A 16,110-nucleotide genomic window follows, 5' to 3' on the forward strand; every position below is an offset into this window, starting at 1 on the left:
CATCAATACTGATTAGATTCTGCCTCAGAAAAACAAAGACATTTCTGAAGTAGTTGGGAAAGTTTGAATTTAGACTGAATATCAGTTTATGAAGTTATTGTGAATTTTTAAAGAGCGTCCAACTTCAGCTCAGGTCATGATCTCGTGGTTCGTGAGTTTGAGCCCCACAATCAGGCTCTGTGCTGACAGCTCAGATTCTGTGGATCTGAGGGATTCGGTGTCTCCCTGTCTCTCTGCCCCTCCCCCACTCACACTCTCTCTCAAAAAAAAAAAAAAATTAAAAATTTTTTTAAAATAAAATGTGTGATAATGGTGTTGTTTGGTTGCAGAATGTCCTCATTTTTAGGAAATGTTTGCTAAAATATTTAGGGATGAAGCACCATGTTGTCTGCAACATACTTTCAAATGGTTCAGCAAAAATAACTGTATTTGCAAAGATAAAGCATGGAAAAATGTAAATAAGTGAATCCGGTTAGAACATTCAAAGAGTTTTATATTACCTCTTCACAAACTTTTCAGGTTTGTAATTTTTGAAAATAAAAAGTGAGGAGAAAATTATATTCCTATATACCAGGCATCTAAATTATATGACATACCTACGAATGAATATATATACACACAATGTATAAGACCTCTTTGGTGATAATAAAATGTTATTAAGACATTAAAAAGACTTAAATAAGAGATATCATGTAAATGGGATTAGAAGGTCTGGTATAATGATGGAAATTCTCCCCACGTGGCCTATAGAATCATTGGAACTCCAATTAAAATCTCAGTGTGTTTGGTTTGTTTAGTCTTTGGGAGGAAGTTCACAAGCTGTTTCTGAAATGGATATGAAAGAGCAAAGAAACAAGAAAAGCCACAAGCTCTTGAAGAACAACAAGGTGAAAGGACTTGCAGTACTACATATAAAAACTGTTTTTTAAAGATAAGGTAACGGGGGCGCCTGGGTGGCGCAGTCGGTTAAGGGTCCGACTTCAGCCAGGTCGCGGTCCGTGAGTTCGAGCCCCGCGTCGCGCTCTGGGCTGATGGCTCAGAGCCTGGAGCCTGTTTCCGATTCTGTGTCTCCCTCTCTCTCTGCCCCTCCCCCATTCATGCTCTGTCTCTCTCTGCCCCAAAAATAAAAAATAAGCGTTAAAAAAAAAAATTTTTTTTTTAAAATAAAAAAATAAAGATAAGGTAACGAAGAGAGTGTATATAAGCACAGGGAAAGACCAATAAAACAAACAGTCCGGAAGTAGATGTCTGCACACACCAACGCTCAATAGATAACAGAGAAGGCACTTCAAAGCAGTAGGGAAAGGAAGGTCTTTTCAATAAACAGGGCTGGGACAACAGACTAACCCGTATAAAGAAGCAAAAAAATCACCTCCTACCACACACCAAAGACATTTCCAAGTAGGATAAAACCTCAATGTGGGGGGCAAAACTATAAAGCCTTTATGAAAAAAAATAGCAACCATATTCATGACCTAGAGAAAGAATAATTTTAAAGTGAAATATAAAACATGCTAACTGTAAGGTAAAAGTATATTTGAACGTATTAAAATGTTAATATATCAAAAACACTGAAAAGACAAGCCACAAATTAGAGAAAGATTTTGCAAGCACAACTCATGAAAGACTAGTATCCAGGATATAAATATAAGAATCCCCTGCAAATTATTGGGAAAAAAATTAACAAAATACTTTAGCACATACTGCACTCACCAAGCCAGTAAACATGTTGACATTCTCATATGCTGTCAGCAGGAAAGTACGTCTTTTTGAAGAACAATGTGGCAATATATATGAACACATCAAAGGCTCGTTCAGCCTCACTTGACATAAGGAAAATGCTAATTAAAACCAAAATGAGATAACATCAAGCAGCTTGGTAAAAATTAAAAAGCCAATACACCCTTGGGTGAATGTACATCAGTACAAGGATCTCTGGGAAATAGTTTGGCATGACCTGGCAAGAATCTAATGAACCTGTGCCTCTCTGGTTCTACTCTTTGGTATGTATCCTTTTAAAAGTGCATACTCTAGGGGTGCCTGGCTGGCTTCATTAGGGGACCATGTGACTTGATCTCAGGGTATTGAGTTTGAGCCCCATGATAGGTGTAGAAATTAATAAACTTAAAAAAAAAAGTGCATACTCTAGGGGTGCCTGGGTGGCTCAGTCAATTAAGTGTCCCACTTCAGCTCAGGTCATGATCTCACAGTTCTTGAGTTCAAGCCCCATGTGGGGGTCTGTGCTGACAGCTCTGAGCCTGGAGCCTGCTTTGGATTCTATATCTGCCTTTCTCTCTCTGCCCCTCCCCCGCTCACACACACTCTCTCCTTCTCTCTCATGAATAAACATTAAATTTTTTTTTAAGTGCATACTCTAGGGGCGCCTGGGTGGCTCAGTCGGTTGAGCAGCCGACTTCGTCTCAGGTCATGATTTCGCGGTCCGTGAGTTCGAGCCCCGCGTCGGGCTCTGTGTTGACAGCTCAGAGCCTGGAGCCTGTTTTCAGATTCTGTGTCTCCCTCTCTCTGACCCTCCCCCGTTCATGCTCTGTCTCTCTCTGTCTCAAAAATAAATAAACGTTAAAAAAAAAATTTTTTTAATAAAGTGCATACTCTAGAATACACATACAAAATATCCACTATTTGTAATATCCCCAAGTTAGAAACCACCCAGATGTCCAAACTAAAATGGAAAAATTATAATATATTCATATAATGGAATAAGCAAAGCATAGCTACATACAATTACATGGATGAATCTTATAAACATTTTTAGCAAAAGAAGTCTCAAAGTCTATAATATGACTCATAAATTTCAAAAATGAACTAAATATTGTATTAGGGATGTATATATGGGTGTAAAACTATAAAGAAATGAAGAGTAGGACTGGTATTAAAGAAGAGAGAAGGAGTGTGATGGGGAGAATCATGTGGGAACTTCAGAGGTGTTAGAAATACTCTATTTCTTGACAGGGTAGTTACACTAGTGTTCACTTTATAATTTTAAAAGATGTGTGTATATACATACATACACGTATGTCTCATGTACTTTCTGTATATTCCACAATAAGAAAATATACAAATGGCCAGTAAATATGAAAAGACATTCAACCTCATTAGTAATCAGGAAAACAAAAATGAAAACCACAGTGATCACCCATCATGATTTACCTAAAAGGTAAGACTGATAATACCCATTTTTTCTGAGGTTACAAAGAAATAGGCATTCTTATATGCTGTCAGTAGGAAAGTAAATCAATAAAGCCTTTTTGAAGAACAATGTGGCAATACAGACATCAATGTAAAACCCATATTATCTTGTGAATTATCAGTCCAAATTTCAAATACGCTAATGAAATATTAGCACATGTACTCAAAATATATGTACAAAGATGTGTACCATTCACTGCAGCAGTTCTTGCAGTAGTAAAAAAAAAAAATGAATGTCAATAAGGGAGTAATTACTAAAAGTGTCTATAACCATACTATGGAATACTACGCAGCTATTAAAAATTAAGATAAATCTCTATGAATTGGCATGGAAAGATCTCAAAGATATTAAGTGAATGACAGTCACAGAACAATACATACATAGCATAGTCCTGTTTTTAAAATATAAATATGTACATATATCTTTATATAGATGTATGAAAAACAGACTACAAATTTAGACTCTAACCTATTAGCAGTGATTACCTCTCAGGAAGCAAGTGGTAAAGGGAGAAGCGGGGTAAAGAGGGCACTTTCACATCTTTCTCTATATAGTTGACCTACAAACAACTTGGGTTTGAACTGTGTGGTCTACTTATATTTCATCAATGCAGGACTGTGTTATGATTTTCTTAACATTTTCTTTGCTCTAGCTTATTTTATTACAAGAATACAGTATTTAATACATATAAAATATGTGCTAATTGATCCTGTTATCAGTAAGGCTTCTTTCTGGTCAATAGTAAGCTATTAGTAGTTAAGTTTTCAGGAGTCAAAAGTTACACGCCCATTTCCCACTGCACAGGGGGTTGGTACCACTAGCCCCCAAGTTGTTCAAAGGTCAATTATATGCACAGATATTCTATGAATCTTTTGTAAGAACATATCCATGGGCTACTCGCATATTTTTAACAGGTGGCAATAGTGAACAACTGTATTGTTATTTATTCCATTCCAATGAGAACTGAATACATTTGGAAATAACTTGCTTTCAAAGCTAAGTCTTTTGTTGCTGGAGGGCCTGAGAGTGCCTATAGTTGTGTTACAGACCTGTCAGCCATCAAGCAATGAGTGTTGTGTAGGATACTAAGTGACTTGGTCTATCTCCAAGTTTGTCCCTTGAAAATATTTGCATACATTCTCCTATCCCGGCTTATCGGCAACAGCAATAATGTTTTCCCAAAGCACTTTGCTAAAGTAAATTCTGACGTACACATCAAATCACAAGCACAGCAAAGTGTAGATGTGGCTGTCAAGATGCATGTTTAGATCTAAATTAGTAATCACATCCTGGGTGAGTGACTTTTGGAATAAGTAGTTTGTATTTGGATTCATAAGGAAGAACCTAGACCCCACTAAAAATCCCAAGGTACAGCTTCTCTTTATCGTCCTCCCTCCCCTCACTCCCAGAGCCCTTTCCAAATCAAATACTTTCTTACAGAAGTGGGAGAGAGGGATTCCTGATCATGAGTTCTTTGGAACTGGTAGTGAATCAAAATAAAAAGCACTATCAGAGTATTTACGAAGGAAAATCCAACTACATGCATACATTTTGGTGTGCATTTTATTTTTGATTGGAAACATGTCCATATGAAGGAAAATTGCCAAAGTATCTTTAAATCTTAAAAGCTAGGCCCTTGCCTTGCTGTGTCAGAGGAAAGCAAAACTAAGCCAGTAATGCTGGGAGACATCCCTATTTCCGTATGCCCACTGACAGGAGAGGAGCTGTCTAGGAAATGCCTTTTGATTGATGAACAGAGGAGAATCTATACACATATTAAATACAAATGGAAACACATCAGCACACACAAGTCATTAGCCTGGTCCTCTGGCATCTACTAGCATGCATCTTCCAAGGATCTCTTATTCGATGGTGTAAGCACTTGGCCTCATTATGCCTCCTTATCAGCAAATACCTTTTTATTCCAGAATGGAAAACGAGCTGGGAATTAAATACATCCAATATTGATGCTTTATTTCTATAAGTCACCAATAAGAGAATGAATTTAATTTTAATACATTTATTTTTGTGTGACTCTTAATAAAACACTTTCAAAACATTCTGTACATTTCAAGCCACTTAGAACCGCATTACATTCTATAAACGTGATTTGTTGGGATGAGGTGCCAAGATGTCTCTGTACAAAGATGTACAATATGTACAGTCACTATAAGTGCAAGCTGTGCAAAGCAGTCTAGAACACTAATTCATGCCAAGGCTTAGAAAACATTTCAACACTTAAGACTAAAGCTTGAAACTGCGTTGTCGCTTTTTCCTGGGCAAATGATTACTTTATAAACAAATATATGTATATGTCATATAGAAAGAATAGTTTGACTCCTCAGCTCAGTCAGCACCATGCAGCTGACTGGATACATTACAGGGCTGCTCTTCGAGGCCCCTTTCTCCAGGGCAACCATTTTGCCACACTCAGTGGTTGTCTCATCACTGAGCGGCCGCCGCCACTGCCTTTGACTGAACCACAGCAACACTAGGAGCTTTAAATTTGGGGAGATAAAGGCCAAACTTGTTTTCAATGCCAGCAAAAGTGGCTGTGGCCAGTCTGTATCCACCGATGTGATCAGGATTGGCAGGAGGAAGGTCTGCGATGCGTGACTTAGGTGTTGGTTCTGAGCCAGAGGGCTTGCTGTTGATAGGAAAAAGCTAATGGTTAGTGCGCGCCAGACTGATGAGGACGGCACGTGAGGATGGGAGAACACTTTCAGCCTCACCCATGTGCCACAAAGAGGAGTGTTCGTCCGAATAGTTCCTGGTCATCTATGCTACGTTTGTTATATTTATAGCTGCTTGGAAAGCAACACATTCACATTTTTTTTTGGTGGTCTCAATTTATAAATAGGTCCACAGAAAAAAGATCAGAAACAAATACACTTAAATATTAAAACTCTCTGGGAAACAGGACCATGAGTGACTTTCTCTTTTACACTTTCCCATTTTCCAAATTTTCTGTACTAAGCATAAATTAGTCATAAAAAGTTTATATTTTTCTTTTATTCTGACATAGTTTAAAAAGCTAACTTTTGGGGCGCCTGGGTGGCTCAATTGGTTGAGCATTCGACTTCGGCTCAGGTCATGATCTCACAGTCTGTGAGTTCAAGCCCCGCGTCGGGCTCTGTGCTGACAGCTAGGAGCCTGGAGCCTGCTTCAGATTCTGTGTCTCCCTCTCTCTCTATGCCCCTCCCTGCCCACACTCTGTCTGTGTCTCTCAAAATAATAATAATAAAAAAAAAATTTAAAAAGCTAACTTTTTAAATAGTAAACTCATGAAGTATTACTAAATTTAAAGAGAAATAGAGAGAAATCTTACGTTTACACAATCTGAAAGCATAGGAAAGCCTGGAATTGTGAGACTACTATTCTTACTTCCTTTGTTTAAGTCCCTCTACTTCTTGGTTCAACAGCTAATTTCCTATTTGGCCTCTGAGCAAGAAAGGGGGTCAAAGGTTTATGAGGTGAAGACCCACATACGGGATTTGATCATCTGCTGAAAAGCTGATAAGTACTTGCTTGGGTACAACCTTCCCCCTCAGCAGATTCAACAAGTAGTTCCTTTTCTTCTCAGAAGAGACTTCAAGTGGCCCAATTTCTGACCTAGATCTCACCAGTGATTATGTCCATGGGCATAACCTCTCTCTTTTTTTCCTGTTTGTTAGCTCTAAGAACACCTATACCTATCTAGTCATAAATTATGGTGAATAATGAAGTCTTGGAGGTATGAAAGGGCTTGATGGAGCCTTTGAAACAAAGTTCATTAAAATGTTACTAACACAAATTTACATTACTTCTGGTTAAAAGACCATATAATAAATTCAAATAATAAGGACCTAGATCCATGAAGCTCAGTATTTGCTTATACTAAAAAATAACTTATTCACATAACATTTTAATTTGCTGCTTGCCTTCACCTTCCCCAAGTAACTGCTTAATACTGTGTATGATGTCCCCCTACCAAGGTCTCACTCCCCTGATACTGAAGCTTCTCAAGCCCACTGTTTGTTTTATTTATTTATTTTTTTACATAGGCTTCGTGCCCAGTGTGCAGTCCCACACAGGGGTTGGACTCACAACCCCAAGATCAAGACCTGAGCTGAGATCAAGAGTTGGATGCTTAGCCAACTGGGCCACCCAGGCACCCCAAGCCCACTGTTTGTTTTAAATGCACTGGTCCTGTAGGATTCTCTGTCCTCCTAGTTTCTAATAGTTTCAAAAATGCCTTTGTAGGCCAAAGGCCTACTTTGATTTTGGTGCTTTCTTTTACAAGGAGTTGAATAGCTGCACTTACAGGCCTCCAAAATCAATGTAAAACCACCGCTGGAGAAGTTCATAGGTGACCAAGGTAACACCAAACTGGGGAGAAGATCGAAACACTCGAGCTGAAAAAGATGGGAGTGGGGATACTTAACATGGCTGTGGCAAAGCCGACCAGTGAGTAATGGGAGCAGGTCCCTAACACCAGACAGCCATTCTGCACGGCCCTAGTCCCTACCTGCAGTCCCCTTCCAAAATGCTGAGGGCCCCTCTTCCCGGAGTATCTTCCTGAAACAGTCAATGACACCACTGTATGTCGTCTGGCCAGCACGGGCGGCCACTTGCAATCTTGTCTTGATGACATCAGCGGGGGTCACCAGAGAAGCAGCAGGCACACCTTTCAGGAGAAAGGCACATGTAAGTCATCCAAAGTACCTTATAAAGAACAGACATACTGCTAACATCTAACAATACAATTAGCAACTTTAACTGCTCTAACTCAAAGTTTCTTAAATAGATGCCTGGGCACTCATGGAAAAAAGGACACATAAGCCTAACTAGCTGCTTCAGTGTGGAACAGAATCCTTTTTTCTTTATGAATTAGAAAAATCACTCTATACTGCATGATCCCAAAGAACTGTGACAAGAAAAAATGCAGCAATATTACCAGGATGATTCCCAAGTATTCCTCTTTAGGTTTCAATTATTTTACCTCCTTTTTTTGGTAAATAAGACACAAGTATTTATGTATATAGTAAGAAATGAGGACACTGTCCATTTAATGAGATGTTAAATGTACCTGACAACAAACCAGTGGTTTTTGCTGATTCTTGTCATCTTACTGTGCAAGGTGACTGTCAGTACTCATATCCACTCACCTGTTTGAGGGCTAACTCAAGAGTTGACTGGGACTCCTTTCAGACATGCTTACATGACAGAAGTCATTACAATTGGAGCAGAGGCAGCCAGGCAACCAGTTAAGGAACAATATGAGAACCGATCATCAAAAGGCCTTATTATCTATCCCCTGTGCGTGAGCTCCCTGGGGTCATGCTGAGATTGATCAGCAGCGGGACACCCAAAATGGATTTCACAACCACGTCTTTCACATAAAACAAAGCAGGGAATAAAGGAGCAAGATAACCTTCCTCAGGGGGAAGATATTCAAATGGCCTGAATATCACTGAATCATCACCAGGCAGGTGGAGCTAGTGGACTTTGTGGGAGCCTGTTACAGGATGATGCGAATACCCCCCCTTCCACATGGCCCTGCACCGTATTCAGATGAAACAAGGAAAATTGCCTGTCTTTGGAATGTTCTGAATTCTAAATGTTCTCAGGCCCTGCCAGCAAGGCTTCACTGGAAAAAAAATGAGAAAAAATCATCTTCCATTATGAAAACTTGACATCGAGTATCTGTGGGCAAAAAGTTGGTGCTGACAGTTCCATGGAAATGTTTCCTTGGTTCCATCAACTGTTGGCAAAATGCCTGTCCACGATTAGACTGTTCTTTGGCTGGTTTTTTGCTGCTGACTGGAAAGCACAGGCCAAAGTCTGGAGGAAAAATTTCCTGGCCCCATTTAAAACTGGGAGCCTTTGGTGAGTACCCAAAAGAGGCTGGATGAGCACTCAGTGCCAAGACAGAGCAGATAGTTTTTCTGGCTTTCAAATGTGCAGTTGACTGAAATAGCAAAGGCCAGAGGACACGGGATTTGGTAGACCCCAAATAAGGACTCAGAGCTCCCTGGAGAGTTTTTTTTAACCATCACAAGTCATTCCCTGTCATCGTGGGCGAGGACAAGAACATGGTCCATCCCAACACCCTTAGAACCCCACCATATGCACCCCACACTTCAGGAAGTGCTCAGGCTGTTCTGCTGTATAGCCAGGGCACCAGAGGAGAACGAACCCAGTGAGAGCCAGACGGCACCATGAGTCCAGGCAGTTAGACCTACACCAGCATCTGGGGACTCCGTTTGGGTCTGTGTACACCCTTCATGTTTCTATCTCTGACCAGCAGTAATGGAGAGCAAACACATGCCTTTTCCTTCCTCTGTCATTTCTGAGTGCCGGTGCAGCCAAGGACACGTGGTCCTCCCCTACTATCCCCAGTCAGCTCCTTCAAGAGGAAGGCTAGGCCTGTGCGATCAAAAGAAAACATCTTAGTACCTTCCTGCATGTGTTAGGCTCCTCTTTCAGATGGAATTTCTTTTGTGTCTAATTTGGGATCTTAGACCAGATGAAGATTTTCATTTATCCCACTGACATTTTTTGAGCTCCTATTATTACCATGCTGGCCACGAAGGGATAGTAAGGATAAAGAGAATAAAACTCCTCCCTGCAAAAAGCTCCCAGCCTAGTACAGAAGATAAAACTTACGCAAACAAGTATTATTAAAGAAAGCGTTAAAGGACAGAGAAGAGATGCCCATTTGAGTATGGGATAGTTTGCTGGGAAAGTACTGCTTACTTTGATCTAATTAGAATGACGGTAGAAGGAACATCGACAGTATCATGAGGAAAGCTCAAGTTCTAAGGCAAATCATGGGGACTCCAACATGCAGAAATAGCAAGTGAGGCAGGCTAGACCTGGGCATCACATAAGATACAATGAAGCAACTGATTTGATGAAGAATTTTTCCACCTTAATGCTTAGCTTGGCTACACCCAAGGTTTCAGGGGCATGGGAGGCGCACATTAATGATGAAAGCCCAATTTAGATGGGCAGATCTAATTTGGCTCTGAGTTGCTAAGCTGCATTATGCTGTTTATCCACAGTATGCAAATGTAATTAACTCTCATCAGAATTAGAGCACATCCCACAAAGGAAAAAAAGTGATCATATTTAAACTAAGTCAGATACAAACAATAACCTTCCAGAAATAAAGGCAGACGGTACACAGAGATTCTGTACTTCTTAAAGAGAATGGGGGAAGGGTTCTTTGGTTTAAAAAAGAAAATTCTAGTTACCTGCCATGGCTCCAGCTGCAAGGAGATTTATACCTCCCACGTGTCCATTTTCATCAGCCAGAAGTAGTTTACAATGAGCATAAACAGGAAAATAAATTGCAGAGAAGGGAATGTCTCGGAGGAAACACGCTTTGGCACCCTGTTACAAGTGAGGAAATAGTGCAAAACAGTTATGTAAACAGGGCCATGAATGCCCATAAGGGATCCAGGGTGACAAGTATTAGGTATTCCCTCAAACAGCATGGGGACTGATGTGGAATAGAAATGGGGGGCGGGGGGGTGGGGGTGGCGAGAGGAGCATAGACAAATATACATGGCTCAAAGTTTGAGAAAGGCTTGTGGACTCGAGTCCTAGAGTTCATTAAGTGGGTAATGATGTTATCCTGATAACTAAGAATTTTCTGGCATTTCCAATACAGATTGAGATTTTTTAATGTTTATTTATTTTTGAGAGAGAGAGAGAGAGAGAGAGAGAGAGAGAGAGAGAGAGAAAGAGAGAGAGAGAGAGAGAGAAAGCAAGCACAAGCAGGGGAGGGGCAGAGACAGAGGGAGGCACAGAATCTGAAGCAGGCTCCAGGCTCCGAGCCGTCAGCACAGAGCCCAACGCAGGGCTCAAACCCATGAGCCGTGAGATCATGACCTAAGCCAAAGTTGGACGCTCAACCAAGCCACCCAGGCACCCCCAGATTCAGATTCTAAGGTTAAAAAAATTGAATTCTCAAACTTCCAGACTGCTTGTTCCGTGTGGCTTTGGTGGATGCAATGGGGAAGGATATGAGTGGCAACAGACTTGGAAACCCAAGGTTAATAGCTTGATTCCAAAGTAAGCAGCAAAGGCAGCCCACAGTTCTAACAATTCACCAATTCGATCTACACAGCTTAGAACCCATGAAGTACCAGTTAAGAAGCTACAGACAATGGCAGTGGAAAAGAAAGGTGACTATTCTACAAAAGGGGAAAAAAGAAACCACCAATCTTCCTTCCTGGGCCCCCATGTCCTGAACAGCAGAGGAGGGGCGGGGGTGGGGAACTAGGACAAATTATTTTAGCGGAAGTTTCCACGGGAGTAGAAAGCTCACAATAAATGCCTCCCTCAGCTTGGTTAGTAGCCCATGCTATTCTACTATCCAGGGCTTTATCTAGCCAGGCAAATACACTGTCTTTGGCACTTGTTTCCCTAATGGTTCTGTTTTCAAAAGACAAACTCAAACATTAAAAAAAAAAATTCCAAGAACTCTCTGAAGAATGATACAGACAGAAACAGTATCAATAAATTTAGCTCTCAAAGGTAATTCCACAAAAAGGATGGAAATTGCGGGTGAAGGGGAGGGAATGTATACAGAACTCTCCCAAGATTCAAGCATCATTGGTTTACTGGTCTCCCAAGAGCCCTGTACCTGTGTGAATCTAATCTAGAGAAATTCTAATTTCTAATTTGCAGCTCCAGAAGCCAATTTACACATTTCTACAGCAACAGATCTATAAATAAATCAGATGCTGTGGAAACACAGTTGTCTAATAGCAGCTAAATTTACGTATTCCCCTCTTATACCAGGCAGAAGAATGGAAAGAAATACTCTTCCTTGTTTAAGAAAAATAATAGCTTCTGCTCCATTACATCTGATCTGTAATGATGGGAGTAAGTATACCTGCAGGGAAGGAATCTGTTGACTGGCATTCTGCTAAAGTACAGTACACTCTGGTTTGTTTTGTTTTTTTTTTTTTAATGGAATTCATTATTGACAAATCCTACCACTTAACTTCTTAAGACCTGAATTCTACCAAACTCTACTACTGTTTCACTGTGGTCAAATTATTAAGACAAACAGAAGCTCCTACTGGGAAGATAACAATAGAGATAACTCAGACTCAAACACAAGACTATTTTGAAGTCCTAAAACAGCCCAAAGAGAACACCAAAGAAACTTTTCCCAAACCTGTGGTCAAATAAAAGGCTGTGAGCCTAAAGCCAGCAGGTCTGCAGTGCTGGCCTCCCTGCTGGCAGCCTCATAAAAGCCTGAAGATGACAACAGGAGAGTGTGTTTGTATATCCCACTGCCTCTAATAGAAGTGTCCTGATTTTTTCTTTTTGTCTGATTTTGTACTCAAGGGACTACCCTGCTGGACAAAATTACTTTTCCAGTTTGGAGGGAGAAGCCTGGTTTCCACATTCTTTCACGGTTCTATTGAGTACATTATAAGCTGTCTACTGAGATAACCCAAGGGAATCTACCCACCTTATACAGACCAAAAAGTCCCAGGTCCCGGAGTACATTCAGGGCACTGACCCTGGGTCCTGTGGTGATTTCTCCAGCTACCTGCAGGCGAATCTTTACTATCTCCAGTGGATTAGTAAAGATGACTTGAGAGCCGCCAGCCTGTAGGCAAGGGAGGAGAGACAGAAGCAGATTTCCAAATCAGAGACCGACTGACAGTGTAACCAAGAAAAATCCAGAAAAGCCTCTACATGGTACCACTTTACTCTTCCCTCTTCACAGGAGACTGAGAGTCCCACGCTTCGGCCAATAATGGAGGGGCCCACAGGGATGGTCCCAAATTCAAGTCAATCTATGTCTGGGTTTGTTTCTATCTGAAATGTCAGGAGTATTTCTCAGACCAGTTTTTCCAGAGTCAACTCAGCACCCAAAATGGCAAAACTAATAAACTCATTTGGAAAACAAAAGTGAAGCCAGATGAGGCAGTGGGGAGTTCCCCAATGAAAGGGAAAGTGATGGCAGAAGACCGGTTGGTATCTTTTGTAAGCTGGAGGTAAAATTTGGATCTACAGTTGTTTTTTTTCTTTTCTTAGCAATCATTCTTTTTAGCTCAGCCACCCATTTCCACTGCCATGGATTGTAAAGCAATTAACACAACTTCGCCCCCACAGACGTGCCTTAAGTCAGAGGGGAAAAGTCTCCCATGGTTCAAATTCTAAAATATATTATCCTGAGCAAAACTCTGGAGACAGATACACAGCTAAAAGGAGAGAATGTAGAAAGACACGTTCAGTATTAAGACAAAACCAGAAAAACTCTGCTAGGAAGTGGAACCTCTAGTTACCACGAGTACAAAACTGGCAAATCAAAGCCACACTCCACAATGGTGGTGAGTGACAGGGATTTGAATTTGGATAATGAGGGTGTATTTGCATCTGAAATCTGTTAACTAGTCGAGGAGAAAAAAAAGAAGAATGTTTAACAAAACTGCTACCAACTTTTTTTTTTTTTTTTTTGGTTTTTGTAAGAAAGTAAAAAACGTATATGGGTGTGTGTATGTGTATGGATACATAAAAATACATTTGTTAAAACATAAATAAATATATACATCTCCATGAAGTGAAAAAATCTCATTTGCACATCTTCATCTGAACTGCAGTTGTTTATATTACACGATTATAACCATATTCATATAGTCATAATTATATTCTATAATCGTAACTTCACTGCAACAGCAAGTCACATGTGAATCAGGAAACAGGAAAGGCCTCACTGGGGCACTATAGTTCCACAGGTATAGAAATATTGCAAACAATACCCATAAAACCCAACACTCTACCTTCACCCCCATCCCTGTTCATTTATCTAAAACCCACAGTCCTTCCAGTCCTACTTTCACGGGGCAGCAAGTCTCAGCCATTCTGCTAACTGGCCGGAGCTGGAAACCCCTCAACTACGCCTGCTCCAATCCTGACCCCTCACTCCCATCCATGACATCCACGACTGCCGACACTGACGCGAGATTCCTTTCCACTTCGTGGGCAGCTTACTGTCCTGGATCCCCCAGGGCCCTAATCCCCTTTTTGTCCACCAAGCTCAGGGGGCGAGCAATTTGCTGTCTCTCTCTGGGTCTCCTGCAGCTCCCAAGTCGACAATCCAGACCACTGGCACACAAGTCCCCGAATGATACGTGACCCAATTTTACATGTTGATTTGCCTGTGTTTCCCTCTCTTTTAATCTGTTGCACTGCAGGCAGAAGGAAGCATTTCAATGTTTCAATCTAAGCAAACAATACTTTCAAAAGGATTGCTGGGTAAAAAAATTATGTTAAAATGATAATCCAAGTAATTGCTCCTGCAGCTAGTATTAAAGACCAAACGAATTGAAAAAGTTTACTACTTCCCTGAAATCTCTTGTATAAATAATGGTTGCAAAGACCATCTTTGGGAAAATGCACCTTACGTTCTCAACTAAAGCAGAATTAAACAAATAATAATAGAAACACAAATTTTGATTATAACCCCCAAACTTTGTCACCACCAGATGATGTCAAACCTTGGGTGATCCTCACATTAAATATGGACATCATGTTTAAATAAATACAAAGTTCTTCCATGTTTTTAATCATTAGTAAATTAAAACATCCCACAGAGCAAGAGTATTCCAACCAGCAGTCTCCCAGCCCACACTTCCTCCTCCCCAGCTCGCCACACCCTTCTGGAAATAACTGCCAGTTTACTGAGATTTGCACTCCTTTAACAACTCTTACATTTCTTTCTCAGTGTACATGTAACGTGTAACACAGTAACTGTTGTGTGCTTTGAAGATCTGTTACCCAGAATGCATACAAAGTCCTGACAATGCACTGGACATAATGACAAAACTAAACTGATTTGGATTTATACATACATCTGACAAGCGAGCATATAAACAACAAAGCAATGACACTATAGCAAGGCACATATCTATGAGTTTCATTCACACCTACATACTCTACTATATTTGAAGGAGGAAAACATCTAGCAATTGCACAAGTCTGTATATGCGGTAAAACTTATACTTTTGTATTTTATTATATTTATTTATATTCTATTATATTTATTAAAATTTACTTATATTTTATGATAGACCCAGGAATATGCAGGCAAATACTATCCAGAAACATTGAATAATTTAAAAAATAATAAAAATGATTATTTAAGTTGTCTAAAACTTTGGATATTTCATAACAATTAAAGGGAAACACACATGGCAAATATGTGCTGTCCTTTTCCGAACTCTGAGATTGACCTAAACTGGGGACATGAGATGGGGGGATAAAATCTGCAGTTAATTCAATTGCTCTAGTAAGAAATCTAGTGACCCAGAACAAAGATTATGTTTTACCACATTTTTAAAAACATTTTTGAAATTTATTTATTTATTTTGAGAGAGACAGAGACAGTGTGAGTCGGGGAGTGGCAGAGAGGGAGAAAGAATCCAAAGCAGGCTCCATCCTGCCAGAGCAGAGCCCGATGTAGGGCTTGAACCTATGAAACTGTGAAATCATGATCTGAGCCAAAACCAAGAGCTGGACACTCATCGACTGAGCCACCCAGGTGCCCCAGGTTTTATCACATTCTTAATTGTTTCCACTCTGAAACACAAATATAGGAAAATATCATTTCTATTTTAAGGCTCTACTGATTTTAAGTAATATTATTACATTAAAAACAGCTTTTCACAGGGGAAAAAACCCTGGTTATGATAAATATAATCATTGAATATGCTGAATTTCAGAAGTGTTAAATTGTGAAATAAAAATATGATAACTTTACAATAGAATAAAAAGTATATTTTTACAAATATGTCCATATGTTTTGCTTTTTACAAATATGCAAATATGTTTGCTACTTTAAAGAGCAATAAATTAAACAAAAGAATGTAAATGCCCAAGTAAGGAAAGAG

The 16,110-nt window shown here is 40.0% G+C and overlaps 1 protein-coding gene across 4 annotated transcripts in view; it reads right to left on the minus strand.

Moving 5' to 3' along the window:
• Positions 1–4,753: 4,753 nt before the first annotated feature.
• The window catches only part of SLC25A12 (solute carrier family 25 member 12), a 207,796-nt gene continuing 196,439 nt past the window's right edge, over positions 4,754–16,110 (minus strand). For all 4 annotated transcript variants that reach the window (XM_019838262.3, XM_019838261.3, XM_011285309.4 and 1 more), the window contains 5 exons: positions 12,684–12,824; positions 10,447–10,585; positions 7,716–7,874; positions 7,512–7,602; positions 4,754–5,855 (listed from right to left, as the gene is read on the minus strand). In XM_019838262.3, coding sequence (XP_019693821.1) covers positions 5,654–5,855; positions 7,512–7,602; positions 7,716–7,874; positions 10,447–10,585; positions 12,684–12,824 — 732 coding nt within the window. In that variant the 3' untranslated portion in view covers positions 4,754–5,653. The remainder of the gene's footprint in view (positions 5,856–7,511; positions 7,603–7,715; positions 7,875–10,446; positions 10,586–12,683; positions 12,825–16,110) is intronic.

This window comes from Felis catus, chromosome C1, assembly GCF_018350175.1.
Source record: "Felis catus isolate Fca126 chromosome C1, F.catus_Fca126_mat1.0, whole genome shotgun sequence".
Classification (NCBI taxonomy): Eukaryota; Metazoa; Chordata; class Mammalia; order Carnivora; family Felidae; genus Felis; species Felis catus.